The sequence below is a fragment of the Neolamprologus brichardi genome, chromosome 11, assembly GCF_056152115.1.
Source record: "Neolamprologus brichardi isolate AB-2024 chromosome 11, ASM5615211v1, whole genome shotgun sequence".
NCBI classification, from domain to species: domain Eukaryota; kingdom Metazoa; phylum Chordata; class Actinopteri; order Cichliformes; family Cichlidae; genus Neolamprologus; species Neolamprologus brichardi.
In genome coordinates, this window is record NC_142114.1 from 14,422,941 (window position 1) to 14,436,079 (window position 13,139).

Genomic DNA, 13,139 nt, shown 5'->3' on the forward strand with positions numbered 1-13,139 from the left:
CTCTCACAATTCACTTTGCTCATTTTATTTACTCATGGTTATTCTGCTGCTAATTTTTCACTAAAACCTCATGTCCTCCACCTACAAATTAATCAGATGCTCCGAGTGTCAGCAAGTGTGTGTCTTCATGATATATTTACTTCACCTGTGGACCTGTGGCCTAGCTAAGCCAGCTGAGCGCTCTCACATCTGTGGACGCATCCATCAAACCTACGAATTGTTGACTGGATGTGACGCACTCTGACCTTCTCCCGCAGGACTCTTGCCCCTGGTCTCATTACACACATGCTGCCACATGCACGAATACACACTCCTCCCACTCACCGCTGAGTTTCCTGTTGCAGCTGTGCGAGCTGGTGCAGACGCCGAAGAGCCTTCTCCTGCTTGCGCTGGTCCTTCCATGATTTTGAGGCTACGTTACGAGCAAACTCTCTGTGCTTGAGCTCCTTCAGCCTCTGCAGGAAATGGCAATAAAGAGATAAAGAGGGATGGAGAGAGGGACAGAATCCATATGTGGATGGAGAGGGGAAATGCAAGGGTGGGAGAAAGAGGAGAAGTAAGAAAGAGTTAGTTTTAGGAAGCTCTCTGCAGGCAGCTGTCTTTCAGATCATACACATCAGTCAGCAGTGTTTGCAGATGTTCTCCTCCAAACCTCATGTCCAATTAACTCCATTCAGTCTTCAAGAAAGGACCCTTCCTTCAACACACAGCTTGAAACCAAACACCAAAACTAGTGAATAGTAGATTACACGTGCGGTTGAGATGAGCGGAATAGGCGGTTTCATGATGCTGCTGCTCTTTCTGAACCATTAGAGCGACATTTTTCATTTTGGTTAGCGCCCTTCAGTCCAACTGTGTGCCATAGATTCAGTTTATTAGTTATCACAGCTCAAATAGAGGTACTTTTGAATCTATGAAACAGGGAAGAAGACATTTTGTTTGATGATGTTAGAATGACACACTACCAAACACAAAGTCACAAGATTAAATGCTGTAAAGGCCTGACATTTTCTTCTAGACTGCTTTTTATGTTGTGTGTGTCTGTGGGCACTTTGTGAGCAAACTGGTTGGTCTTTACCTCCATTATATTACAGGATAATTATTAATTAGTTCAGCTTTACACATGTGTGTATTTATATGAACTTATATGTCTATAGCCATAGGTGCACCAGTTCTCTTGGGGAAACAATGATTCATGTGCCTCTCTCCAGTTTCCATTTTCTGACACACTTTAATCCCTTCTTTATCCATGCTTGGCAGGTATATGTGCACGGATGCTGGTGTCTTTCTTTTTGTCTGTGCATGTCTGAAGGGTAAGGAGGGACTCGGGAGTTTGGGGATAGCTGCAGTATTGTGCACCACCATCCATCCTATTTCCCCTTTTATTGAATCACATATTCTCATAATCTCAGCGGCTCCATAGCTTACACATCCAAGATTTGTTGTTTACAATATATACTCTTATCCTGTAGTGCAATTTGCGACAGGATTACACCGCACTCATTTTTAGATTATGTTATACCATTATCTTATCCATCCACGCAATATGTGTCACACTCAAACACACACACATGCACGCACGCACGCACGCATGCATCAGATTAGCCTCTTACGCATCAGATTTATTTATACAGTCACTCTCTTTCACACCCAGATGCTGTGCAGGAGCGGACAGTTTTCAGGTTAATCCCAGCTGAGTCTTGCACAAGCTGGTGTCTTTTTACATTATCACTCAATGCTTAGCATCCCTATGTCAGCTCACTGCAGACAGCATTAAGTATATACCATAGAATCAACACTCGTGCGGTTCGTATTCCTTAAAGACACTATCTAAGTTCTTGTGGAATGTCTGCAGATGTGAGCAATCATATGCTAGTGTACATCAAAAAGCCCTGAGTCGTTGTGATGCCAATGGTATTCTATGGGAAATATTAATCTTGTTCAAGCACGGAGGCATTCATAATGAACAACTGTGAATGGAGCCAGCAGGCCTAAGGATGAAAAATTTGTTGCACTGCATTGTGCTATAAAAAAAGAGTTGTTGTACTGTAAATGTCAGTGGCAATGCCTGAGAGAGAGAGAGAGCAGTCTGTAATAGATGAAATATATGAGGATAAATACTTCCTGCTTCCTGCCGCATTTGCACTCTTCCAGGTTATTGTTCTCTCTTAAACCATGTCCTACTGCAGGCAGACCTGAAGCTATATTTAGAGACAAATCAAATATTGCACACAGTGCCATTTTGGCTCAATACACAGGACAGACATACTTCAACTTTACAAGTGGCTACTTTTGTTTTCAAAGTTGATGTCATGTCCCCAACTGCAGGAAATGATGTTCCTGCTCTCCAACATGGAAGCCTTGCTATGTGCTGTGAAGCTCAATGCGTCTGTCAAAGCTTCGATCAATATTCCTTTAGATGTGTTAAGGAGTGCTCAGGCTGAGGCAACTATGGATGAGTCAGAGTTGATTCATATCCACTAGGGCCCTAGAATGAAGGATGATGTATTCTTAGGTAGCATTTGAGTGGCCATGCTAATGGGCTGATTGCCTTTTATTTAAAAGGGAGTTCTAATTCTGTTGTAATGAGCAATTTCTGTAATCAGCAGTAAATGCTGATAAAGCCCTGTATTCAGACATGTTTATCCCTGAATCGATGACAGCGAAAGAAGACAGAGCAAACGCAATCAGCTTCCATTCTCCAAAGCCAATACTCCTGCAGGGAAACTGTCTTCAGCTAGAATTTCATCTGTTGTCTGCTCTGTGGGCAGAGTGTACATGCATTTCTGTACTTGTGTGTGTGCGTGTGTGTGTGTTCCTACAGCGCCAGTGGCTACTGTCAGCTCAGTGCCTCATGCAGCTCGTTTCATGTGCCTGCCGCTGGCTAAAACAAAGCATTAACATTGGCCTGCAGTTGCCTCAATTTATTTTCAAAGAACAATGACAGAGGAGGAACAGTCTTATTTAATGTTTATTTCATGATACATAGTGTGGGTGTTCAGAAGTGGGAAGCGGCTTGGCTTGTTTGAGAGATTGCCTGCATTTGAAGATGAGTGTGTACACGGGTAAGTGCATGTCTGTATGTTTGCGCGTGCAAGTGTACGCCTTGGCAAGACAACAGATAGCTGTAGGAGAATGAGCTATCAGAAGAACCTACAGCTTGTTAGTCCAGAGTGGAGGTTGTGTATGAAAATGGATGTGAACGCAGAAGAAAACCTGCTGCTGAGGCTTTTTCTAATGGTCCATTGGCCTTATCTTGTCCAAACTGGAATAATGGAATCATACTTAAGCTTTGACTAATAGCTCTGTTTCTGTACTGAATATTTTTCTTTTTGAAGGAAGTACAAGCTGAGGAATAAAGTGAATTTTAGATGCATTTTTATGTACCAGTCACATACAAATCTACAGCTCTGAGATTTGGCCTAGACGTAAAAAAGAACTATTCTATCATGAATTTGTGGCTTACAAGCCTGGTGTACATCTGCAATACTGTGTTGTATTTGTTCAAAATAGTCATTTTATTTTTCATGCAGTAATAACTCAGAAGCTATGTTGAAATTTTCCTGGAAATTCCTGGAGACCTTTTTAAGCACTCATACTAAACACTGTATTATCACCTTATTTCTAAAATTAGGAGATTTGCTTTGCTTTTAATGCTCTGCTAAATCATTCTCCCTATTTGGTTCACAGAGACATTCGATTCCAAATTACCAAATTAGTGTGCTGTTACTTCTGTTATCCGGAATTTTCTGATATGCGCAACACAATGAAAGCCAGCCAAAGACACAGACCTAGAATCTCAGCTGCATACAAAAACTATGACCCCATCAAGAACACTGAACTTTCCAATATTTGTTATCTTAACCTCACTGTCTGCAAATATTTCTCTAAACTATATCTGAAAAATGTATTTTGAACAGCTTTTGATGTGTTAACTGAAAATAAACAACACGCTGTTTTTGCTTCAAACCTTCATCCAGCAAACCTCTCAGCTTCGAGGGGAAAACCCCGGCTATGCGGCCCGGCGAGTCAGTCAGTGAAAGTTGCCCCATTAGTGATGATGCTGGTGACTTTTTCCGTGTTTAGCCTGTGGTGATGGTGCTGTGTGGATTGCAATCGATTGAGTGTTTCTTGTAAACCGAGTAGAATTTTTACTAGAAATGTGATCATTTACAAAAGGTGCTATAAGTGAGTATTCATCTTTTGGCATTACTATTGAGCTACAGGATTTCAAAGAATGCACAGTCTGACTTCTTTGAGATAAAAATCAATAGGTAGATAAATGACCCCCCGCCCCTTTTTTTTGCATAAAAATCTAGAAGTTTTGAAACAACATAAAGTACAAGAAAATTTTGGACTTTGGCCCGGTTTTTGCATGCTGCTTGGATAAAGTTCTTAACATTTGTCAGATCACTGACAACTCTATTGGGTCATAACAATGTCCCTATTTGCCATCACACAATAAGAAAGGCTTTGTGAATAACTTTTTACTTTCCTATAATTCCCATTAATATTACCTTATTTGATTCATGCCCAGTTTGCAAAGTTATAGCGCACATTGTCAGACAAAATGACCCATTTATTAATATCTGTAAACATAAAACTTGTTGTAGCAAAATACTTATTTGCTGTGTATGTCTAGTATGTACAGTACCACAGTTACTTTATTAACTCTACTATAGTATTTATACTAGAGACTCATTTTTTATTATTATCTTGTTTTTGTTAAAGCGTCTTTGGATATTTGCTTTAGGTGCTACGACTTCAATTACCCTGTGCTGGATCAATGTGGGCTATTTAATTTTATATCAGCCTGTTCAACTGGAAACCTATAATATAATTGGAGTGCTAGGTGTGTGGGTATAGGCTGTTTGTGTTTGCTTGTGTGCTTTCTTCAAGTTGAAATGTGCCACCTCAGTATGTGTGCTTGTAAGAAATGATGCGGTTGTCACACTCCTACTGTTACCTGGTGAGAAACTGTGCCCAATGGGCAGACTGACATGGACATGTAAAGCAGCTTTCCATCAAAACGCATAATACTAACACACCCAAAGTCTACAAGAAAATACGGTTAAAAAGAAAAGAGAGAGAGAGAGAGAGAGAACCTGTGTGTTAGTTTTTGTGTCCCTACACAGTGTGTATGTGTGCATCTCGTGTACCTGTTTGTGCGCATGGTCGTAGGAGTTGATGTGGTTGTCAAACTCCTGGTGTCTGAGGTACTGCTTGTCACACAGCTCACAGTAGAAAAGAGCCTTCAGATCCTCCACCGAGCAACCCAAAGCCCTCTCCGTGCATTCCTGGAGAAAGAGATGGGAAGAATGAGTGAACATGTTGGACGGATTGGGAAAGAGAAATGAGAAAGACTCAAGCTAGAGGCATAAACAGACAGCGATATAAAGGGTTAGAGAGGTAGAGATAGAGAGCAAGAGGAGTCAGGGAGTGGGGAGGGGGGGATCAAGAGAATGGAAGATTGTTAGCCATTTAGAGGAAATCTGCATCCCAGAGAAATCAGCAATATTAGCCTCCGCATGTGCTCTGCATAAAACTGTTAAACGGCTTGCCATTAAAGCATGTTGCCTTTGCTGCCACTGCTGGAGGCTGGACAAAGCCACTGAAGCCCTGTGCTCATGGCAACTTGAGCCTGGGGGCACGTTTAATACAGCCGCTATAATAGAAACTTGTGTATGTGCTAAAATGGCAAATAGTCTGAATCTCTCTGTGAGGAAACTGATGTTTGACAGATGCCCCCCCCACCCCCAAACAAAAAAAACCCCTAAGCATCTGAAACGCACAACTTGAACTTTTTGTACAGACAAATACACACAGAGACATGCAGGTAAATAGCACATGTATAGAGATACAGATACACAACCGCTATGCAAATGGCACACGGACCTTAGGGAGTAAATCGCTTGTCTGCATGCTCACATCAGCCAGAGGGCCTTTTTTATGGTCTGAATACATGCACAGTGTTGTGTACAATAGATGTGTATGCTTCCTTGTGTGTGTGTGTGTGTTGAGGAGTGTGTGCATTCATGCCATGCTCTGCTTCAGAATGTAATTTCCCTGAGGCTAGGGGCTGCCAATAAACACTATTGAATTCTGTTCTACACTGACATGATGGGAATTTAATTTGAGGTTGTCACTTCTTTCTCTCTCTCTCTGCTTCTTTCCTTTCCTTCTGTCCATCTTCTATCTCTCGCTCCCTCTCTTTTGTAGCACTTATTCCGTCCCTCCTTTTTATGCTCCTCCTTCAAATCACTCTTCTTCTCTTTCACTTCACACTCCCCACTCCCTTTCATCCTCTCTATTTGCCTTTTTCTCCCTTTCTGGCATCCTCTTTTTTTCTGTTTGAGTCCCGGGTCAGGCAGTGACAGAGTCTATTGGCCCCAATTTGTTTCAGTAATATGCCTGCACACAGGAACAGAGGTGAAAGGAAAAGAAGGGGAGGATAAGAGTGCAGGCAAGAGGAGAAATAACCCCTGCCTGCATCACAAACACACATACAGACTCTCACAAGCACCTCAGCGTTATTATTGCCAGTAACAATCATCATTAAGCATTATTTGCTACATCCGGGTACTCTACTCACATACATTAACCTGCAAAAGAACTTGCTCTTCCTCTGGCCGTGCAGGAATTTATCCAGTATGTGTGAAGGGTAAGGGAGGCTGAAGGACAGGGTGGTAGGACTCTCCTATACTAAAATCAACACAAAGGTAACTAATATACATTGATCCTGTGACATTCCAAGAGTGCATGGTATTGATCTGCCTCGCAGGCTTAAGTCACTGCAAGAAAATGATCCAATCACCCGGAGCAGTGCTCATTTGAGCGCTGCCGGTGTGATAAGATTGAGATAATGAATGCTCTGAATTTGTCAATTGTAGGGCTTATGCAAGATTACATAGGAACCGTGTAAGTGAATGTCAGTGGATGTGTGTACATGAGAGGTTTTGTATATTTCTGTGGGCTTGCCTTTCCCAAACCCTTTCTTCTCACCTCTCTGACTCTGTCAGGATAATTACTTTTAACAACGAGAAAAACATACATAGAAAGACGTGAGAAAAGGTGTGAACGCATCAAAGCCAAAATGTGCACTTAAGTGTGCGTGCGTGGGCCAACTCAGAGGCCATTTGTTTTTGTCAGAAGAGTCTTGGCAAGAGGTTGCCCATTTTTCTGCTGAATGCTGAAATCAAGCGCGCTAGCTTTCATTTGGTTTAAATGTTCACATCTCATACAAGTTTCCACTATAGGCACTCTTATAGAAACACATCTACATAGTTAGTCCCCTCTTATACACACACTTATGCATGCACAGTCACACATAATGTGTCAACCTGATATACCGGTGCCAAATTAATCTAGACCTCAATTTACCTCACTGGCATGAATCTGTTTGCAGAATAAGCACAACTGATGTATCTGCAGACCTGAATGGACAGTGATTGTTTGCATGATTATGCGTGTGAGTGTTTGTGCAGAGCTGTGAGCATCCATGCTTTTTTTTTCTTTTTCTTTTTCTTTGCGCTTATCCACAGTTTGTAGGAGAAGTGCCAATTTATCCCTTTTTATAGCTGAAATTGTGCCACAAATAGGAGTCGTTTTGGACCATGACCAGAGTTTCAGACACACAGTTTAATGTCTTTGAGCTGCTGTGGAAATGAACAGGTCACGCTTAAAGTGTTTTACAGACGTGGTCTGTCAGCATTTGAGAATATGTGCACTGCAAACTAATGATATACAATATATTCATGAAAATGCCCCCAAACATGAATATCCTTTTGGGAACGTCTGGGAGTTCTATAGATTTAAACTGTGGCAGCACCTTTTCTGATTCACTGCCATCATTACAGTTCAGACTGCCCCCTTTTTTTCTTTTTGATGACTCCTATGGTATGTAAAATCAAAAAATGCTCATTAGCAGTGAACATGCTGCACTGAGGCTTGTGGAGATGATTTTTAAATAACCGTAACTACATTTTTTTTTAAATTCTTCATCTCTGAGTTGACCTTCAAGACTGCTGAACAGCACCATAAATCAAAGAACCATATGATAATATGCTTATCAGTGTCATAATGTAACTCTTACATCTTGACATTGAATTGAACTCAGGTGGAACCACATCAAGGACAAAGATGAAACTGGATGAATCTATGAGGTTTTCAAGTAATTAATTAATAAGATTTCCAGCTAAAGACAGCTATAGGATACTTCATTCACTGAGCTGAATTACAGCAGCAAACCATGCAGGCCATAATGAGAAACTTCTTGCAGAATAATTAGGACCCTTTAAAAATACCAAATGGAGTTGGTGGCATATCTCTGAAATATATTATAACTTAAATATGACTCTTTGAAAGCCACTTGAGCTAATTTCAATAGGATAGTCAAATATTTTGAGTCAAAAAACACATTTAAGAGGTGTCTGTGTAAGGGTATATGAGTGGTTATGTATTCTGAAAAATCAAAGAAAACTCGGGCTGAAAACACTTTACTTGAAGCTTTCATTTTATGCTCGGCGTGGTAAACAGTGGGAGAAATAGTCTGTAGTCATTTACAATTTGTTGTCTGCGTGACTGATGTGACAGTTTGTTGTGATTTAATCAAATGCATTATAATAAAGAATTAAAATCTCATTCCCTGCCTGCTGCCCTCGAGCTAAATTGTTTCTCTCTCCTCACTGGTCACTTTCTTGTAAGTTGTAATTAAATATTGAACAACATTCTTGTAGATTCAACTTAGTGATAGAATGAAGAACGGTTACAGGCTTTTGCGCTGATATTATATTAAAGCTATACTGTAACATTATTTTGAGAGCCATTCGCTTCTTTGATCCAATGTAAAACAAAAGTGGTTGTTTGGGTGAGACATATGCGGAGAGATCATGACCTCCTCCAAGGACATGATGAATGCACTGCCAGGGAAGTTTCCAAGTGGAGCATGGTCAAAGGAAAAACATTCATTTTTGATAAGGATCGAGGGATGAAGCCAGTCACACTGTCTCGTGAATAGGCGTGCCTATTCACAGCTGCTTGGGGACCCGGGCCCAAAGTGGGACCACAGATTTTATCCCTCGCCAATCTGCAATGACATTTCAGTGGGAAAACTCCCTAATGGTGGCCCTGCTTAGGGTGTGTGCTAAGAACACCAGCTGTTTCAGATTGTGAGCATGTGCTACTGAGCTCTAATAGGCTTTATTGTAAGTTGCTATTTGATGTTATGTTGTACATAGTTATTATTTGTTAATAACCCAGTTTGACATTTGGTCAGGATATTGGCATTTGTTGAAGCTGGCACCAACTTTGTGCCCCACTAGTTAAAACTGTAGACTAAATTTGATAAGAAACACCTTTTTATTTGACTAAAGAAGTGGAATGGCCAAATAAAAAAGCAATATGTTTACACTTACCACATGACACCCTGAGATATACACACAGCCAACACAGAGATGTTGATATAAAAATATTGTAATTGTATTACTGCAAATTTTGGAAGCATTTCATGTACTTTTTCACTTTATTTATTTTCTGCCTCTCCCTTTCTCTGTATATTCGTCAGTGTGCTTAAAAATGAACGGGAATAGATACAAATCCGGGTGGAGAGCACTTGAGCAGTATCGGAAAACAAGTGCAAATTTTGCATCTCCTCAAAATTATGAAGCACTTTGGCTCGGACCTACTCGAATGTAACTGATCAGATGTGATAATTGTTAACAGCACTGCAACACGAGCTTTAATCGCAATCCCGGTTCAGTGTGAAATTCAAAAAATAGGGCGAAACAACACTCGTGCATGCATAATAAATCCACGACGAGAGAGCGAGAGCGAGCCTTGTAGCACAGAACTGATAGAAACAGATTCTCTCTGTTCATATATATTAACTTCAACTGAAGAGAACTTCTACTGCAGGGGGTGGAGGAAAAAATATGGTAAAAACTTGATGAGTATGACCAACTTTGAAGAAACTATTGTTATAGAATTTACCGTCGCAGAGCTGCTGCAGACACAGAGCATACAAAATACAGGCCAATTAGCAGTTTTCTCTTTATTGCTAATTCCGCTTCGCTTATGCATGCCGTCTGTGATGATGCCTTAATCTTACTATTAGAGAGTATATTTCAATTTTTCAATAATGTGCTGTTGTTCTTTTAATTGACTTATCTAGCAATGAAGCATATTAAGTGTTTAAATATAAAAGGACTGATCACTTTGTTATCAGCTGATGCTCCTGTGTGTAGTTCACATACATGTGTGTATGGCCCATATGAAGCATGATATCCAAAAGTGCTCTCTCTCTCTTTCTCTTACTGGCTGAAATCTTTTTCTTCTTCTCGTTTGTTCTGGAGGTTTTAGACGTTTCAGCGGTAAAGAGAAGAAAAGGTGACGAGGTGAGAAGCAAAAACTATGACAAACAGACATGTGACTTTACAGAACTTGTAATTGTTACCTCTGGTTTTGAGAACAATTCAATAAACAATTCCAAAAGGTTTATCAAGCCCAATTAAATCTTTAATTATCTTCCGCTATAATTATCACCCTAACTTAGCAACGGCAATGAACAGAAAAAATGATTCAGCAAGTTTTTTTTGCCTTGTGCTTCGCTCTGCTCTCTCAAATTATTTACATTAATCTGCCACTCTTTTTTCTCTCTACCTGTGTCTAAAGCGCTCCTGTGACGTGTTTCCGTCAGATGCGTTCACACTCGCAGGAGTGCCTGGCAGCGCAGTGAGATTTCTTGCATTTTTTTCCGTAGCCGGTGACAGTTGTTGACCCGAGGCCTAAATTACTCATTACTGTAATGACCTGTAAAGCTCAGTGGCAGACATTTTTGTGCACAAACATGCATGCCAAGCAGGATAGCTTAGTGTTAATGAGCTGATATTTGCAGCCCCGATGTATCTCCCTTGACTGCCTTTAATATGCCTGCGTGCTCTGTGCTACCCACCCATTTTTCCATTTACTGTGGAAAAATCTATGCCCTGGCTTTACGGTGTTTTTGTCTGTGCGCAACTGTCTGATGTTGTTTGTACGTGTGTTTGTATATCTTTGTTTACTCCAGATCGTTACTGCCAGTTAGAGGTATGGCCAAAACAAGTAGATGGAATAACCACAGCCAAAATCACAGATGTGTTGACCATACATATGGTCATTAGGGCTTTTTCACAGCCAAAAGGACAGATGTTTTAGTACCAATGAGTTTCATAATCTCTCAAACTACCAGCAACTTCTGTTAAAGAGAAAGTAGAAAGGCTAAAATATTTCACAAAGTGAGACTCCAGCAAATAAAAGCACAATGTGTATACCAGGAAACCTCTGTCAGGTGTGCCATATTTCATTGTTTTTTTTTGTGTGTAAACTGTAACTATCTAAAGCACAATCCTCTACACCATGACATCATCAGTGAGTACCGTGAAGTATAACAAATTGTTACCGCTCCTTCTGACCTTTTAAGCTGAGCTGCATGCACAAACCAAACTGAATAAGTAAATAATAGCGAGAGATTTTATTTGATTATTTCTCCTGCCCCCTTTGTTGCCATTTCCGAAACAAAGAATAGATTCAATCCTTAATTTCTTTGCATCCATTGTAGCTGACATGGACATTTATGTTTACTCTTAAATCTGATTCTTATTTTTAATTGTTGCTATTTCAGTCCAGTAAACATTTACACATATATAGCATATATACAACACATTTGTATGGTCTCTCTATGGACTTTGAATGAGGAAAAATGGGAAAGGATAAAATTCCAGTTTTAATTACACATTGGATGTAATATTCACAATAACAATGAACCTCTGTTTTGTCTAGACACACAAAAAATTAGGAAACTGGACAAGTGGAGGACAAAAGAAAAAGTGAGAGGCCTAAAAAAATATCTAATGCAGATAAACAGTATCTGAAAATCATGTCCTTCAGAAACAAAAAAAATCCAGCAAAGACCTGACACAGGACCTGAGAGATGCATCTGGCCCATTTGACACTGTCAGAAATGATCTCAGTGGACGGTGGATGAACCTATTCTTAAGGAAGGGAAACGAGGAGAAAAGGCTGAGGTATGACAAATTACACATGAAATTTATATAGAGCAAAATGACAACAACAGTTGCCTCAAGGCGCTTTATATTGTAAGGTAAGTAAGTAGGGTAAGTATTTTACGGCACCCTACAATAATACAAAGAAAACAGAGAAAACCCCAACAATAATATGTTATTATTTATGAGATGAATATAACAAATAGTTAAATACAGAAAGGTGTATAAACACATAGTGAATGACAAAGGTGACTGAAGAAGAAGCACTCAGTGCATCACTGGAATCCTCCAGCAGCCTAGACCTGTTGCGATGTAACTAGGGATAATTCAGGGTTACCTGATCCAGCCCTAACTATGTACTTTATCAAAAAGGAAAGTTTTAAGCCTAATCTTAAAAGTAGAGACGGTGTCTGTCTCCTGAATCCAAACTAGAAGCTGGTTCCACAGAAGCTGCGCCTAAAAACTGAAGCCTCTGCCTCCCATTCTACTTTTAAATACTCTAGGAACCACAAGTAAGCCTGTGGTCTGAGCGCAAAGAGCTCTAATGGGGTGATTGGATAGGGTAGTATAAGGTCAGTAAGATTTTTCAAGACTTGTATGGGAGGAGCAGGATTGTAAATTCTGGATTTAACAGGGAGCCAATGAAGAGAAGCCAATATAGGAGAAATGTGCTCTCTGTTTCTCGTACCTTTCAGTACTCTTGCTGCATTTTGGATCAATGGGAAGCTTTTTAGGACTTCTTGATAATAATGAATTACAGTAGTCCAGCCTAGAAGTAATAAATGCATGAACTAGTTTTTCAGCATCACTCTGAGAATATATTACGCAAATGGAAGAAAGCAGTCCTACATAATTGTTCAATATTGAAGGAATACTGAAGTTGAATATAGAAGGACATATCCTGGTCAAAAACAACTCCAAGATTCCTAACAGTGTTACTGGAGACCAAGGTAATGCCATTCAGAGTAAGAATCTGGTTAGATACCATATTTCTAAGATTTTCAGGGCCGAGTACAATAACCTCAGTTTTATCTGAATTAAGAAGCAGAATGTTAGCGGTCATACAGGTCTTGATGTCTTTAAGACATTCCTGCAGTTTAA

General features: G+C 40.1%; 1 protein-coding gene across 1 annotated transcript in view; it reads right to left on the reverse strand.

Moving 5' to 3' along the window:
• The window catches only part of znf804b (zinc finger protein 804B), a 34,594-nt gene that overhangs the window by 5,477 nt on the left and 15,978 nt on the right, over window positions 1-13,139 (reverse strand). Inside the window, exons 3-4 of the mRNA XM_035912311.2 lie at window positions 5,160-5,297; window positions 325-455 (exon numbers count right to left, since the gene is read on the reverse strand). Coding sequence (XP_035768204.2) covers window positions 325-455; window positions 5,160-5,297 — 269 coding nt within the window. The remainder of the gene's footprint in view (window positions 1-324; window positions 456-5,159; window positions 5,298-13,139) is intronic.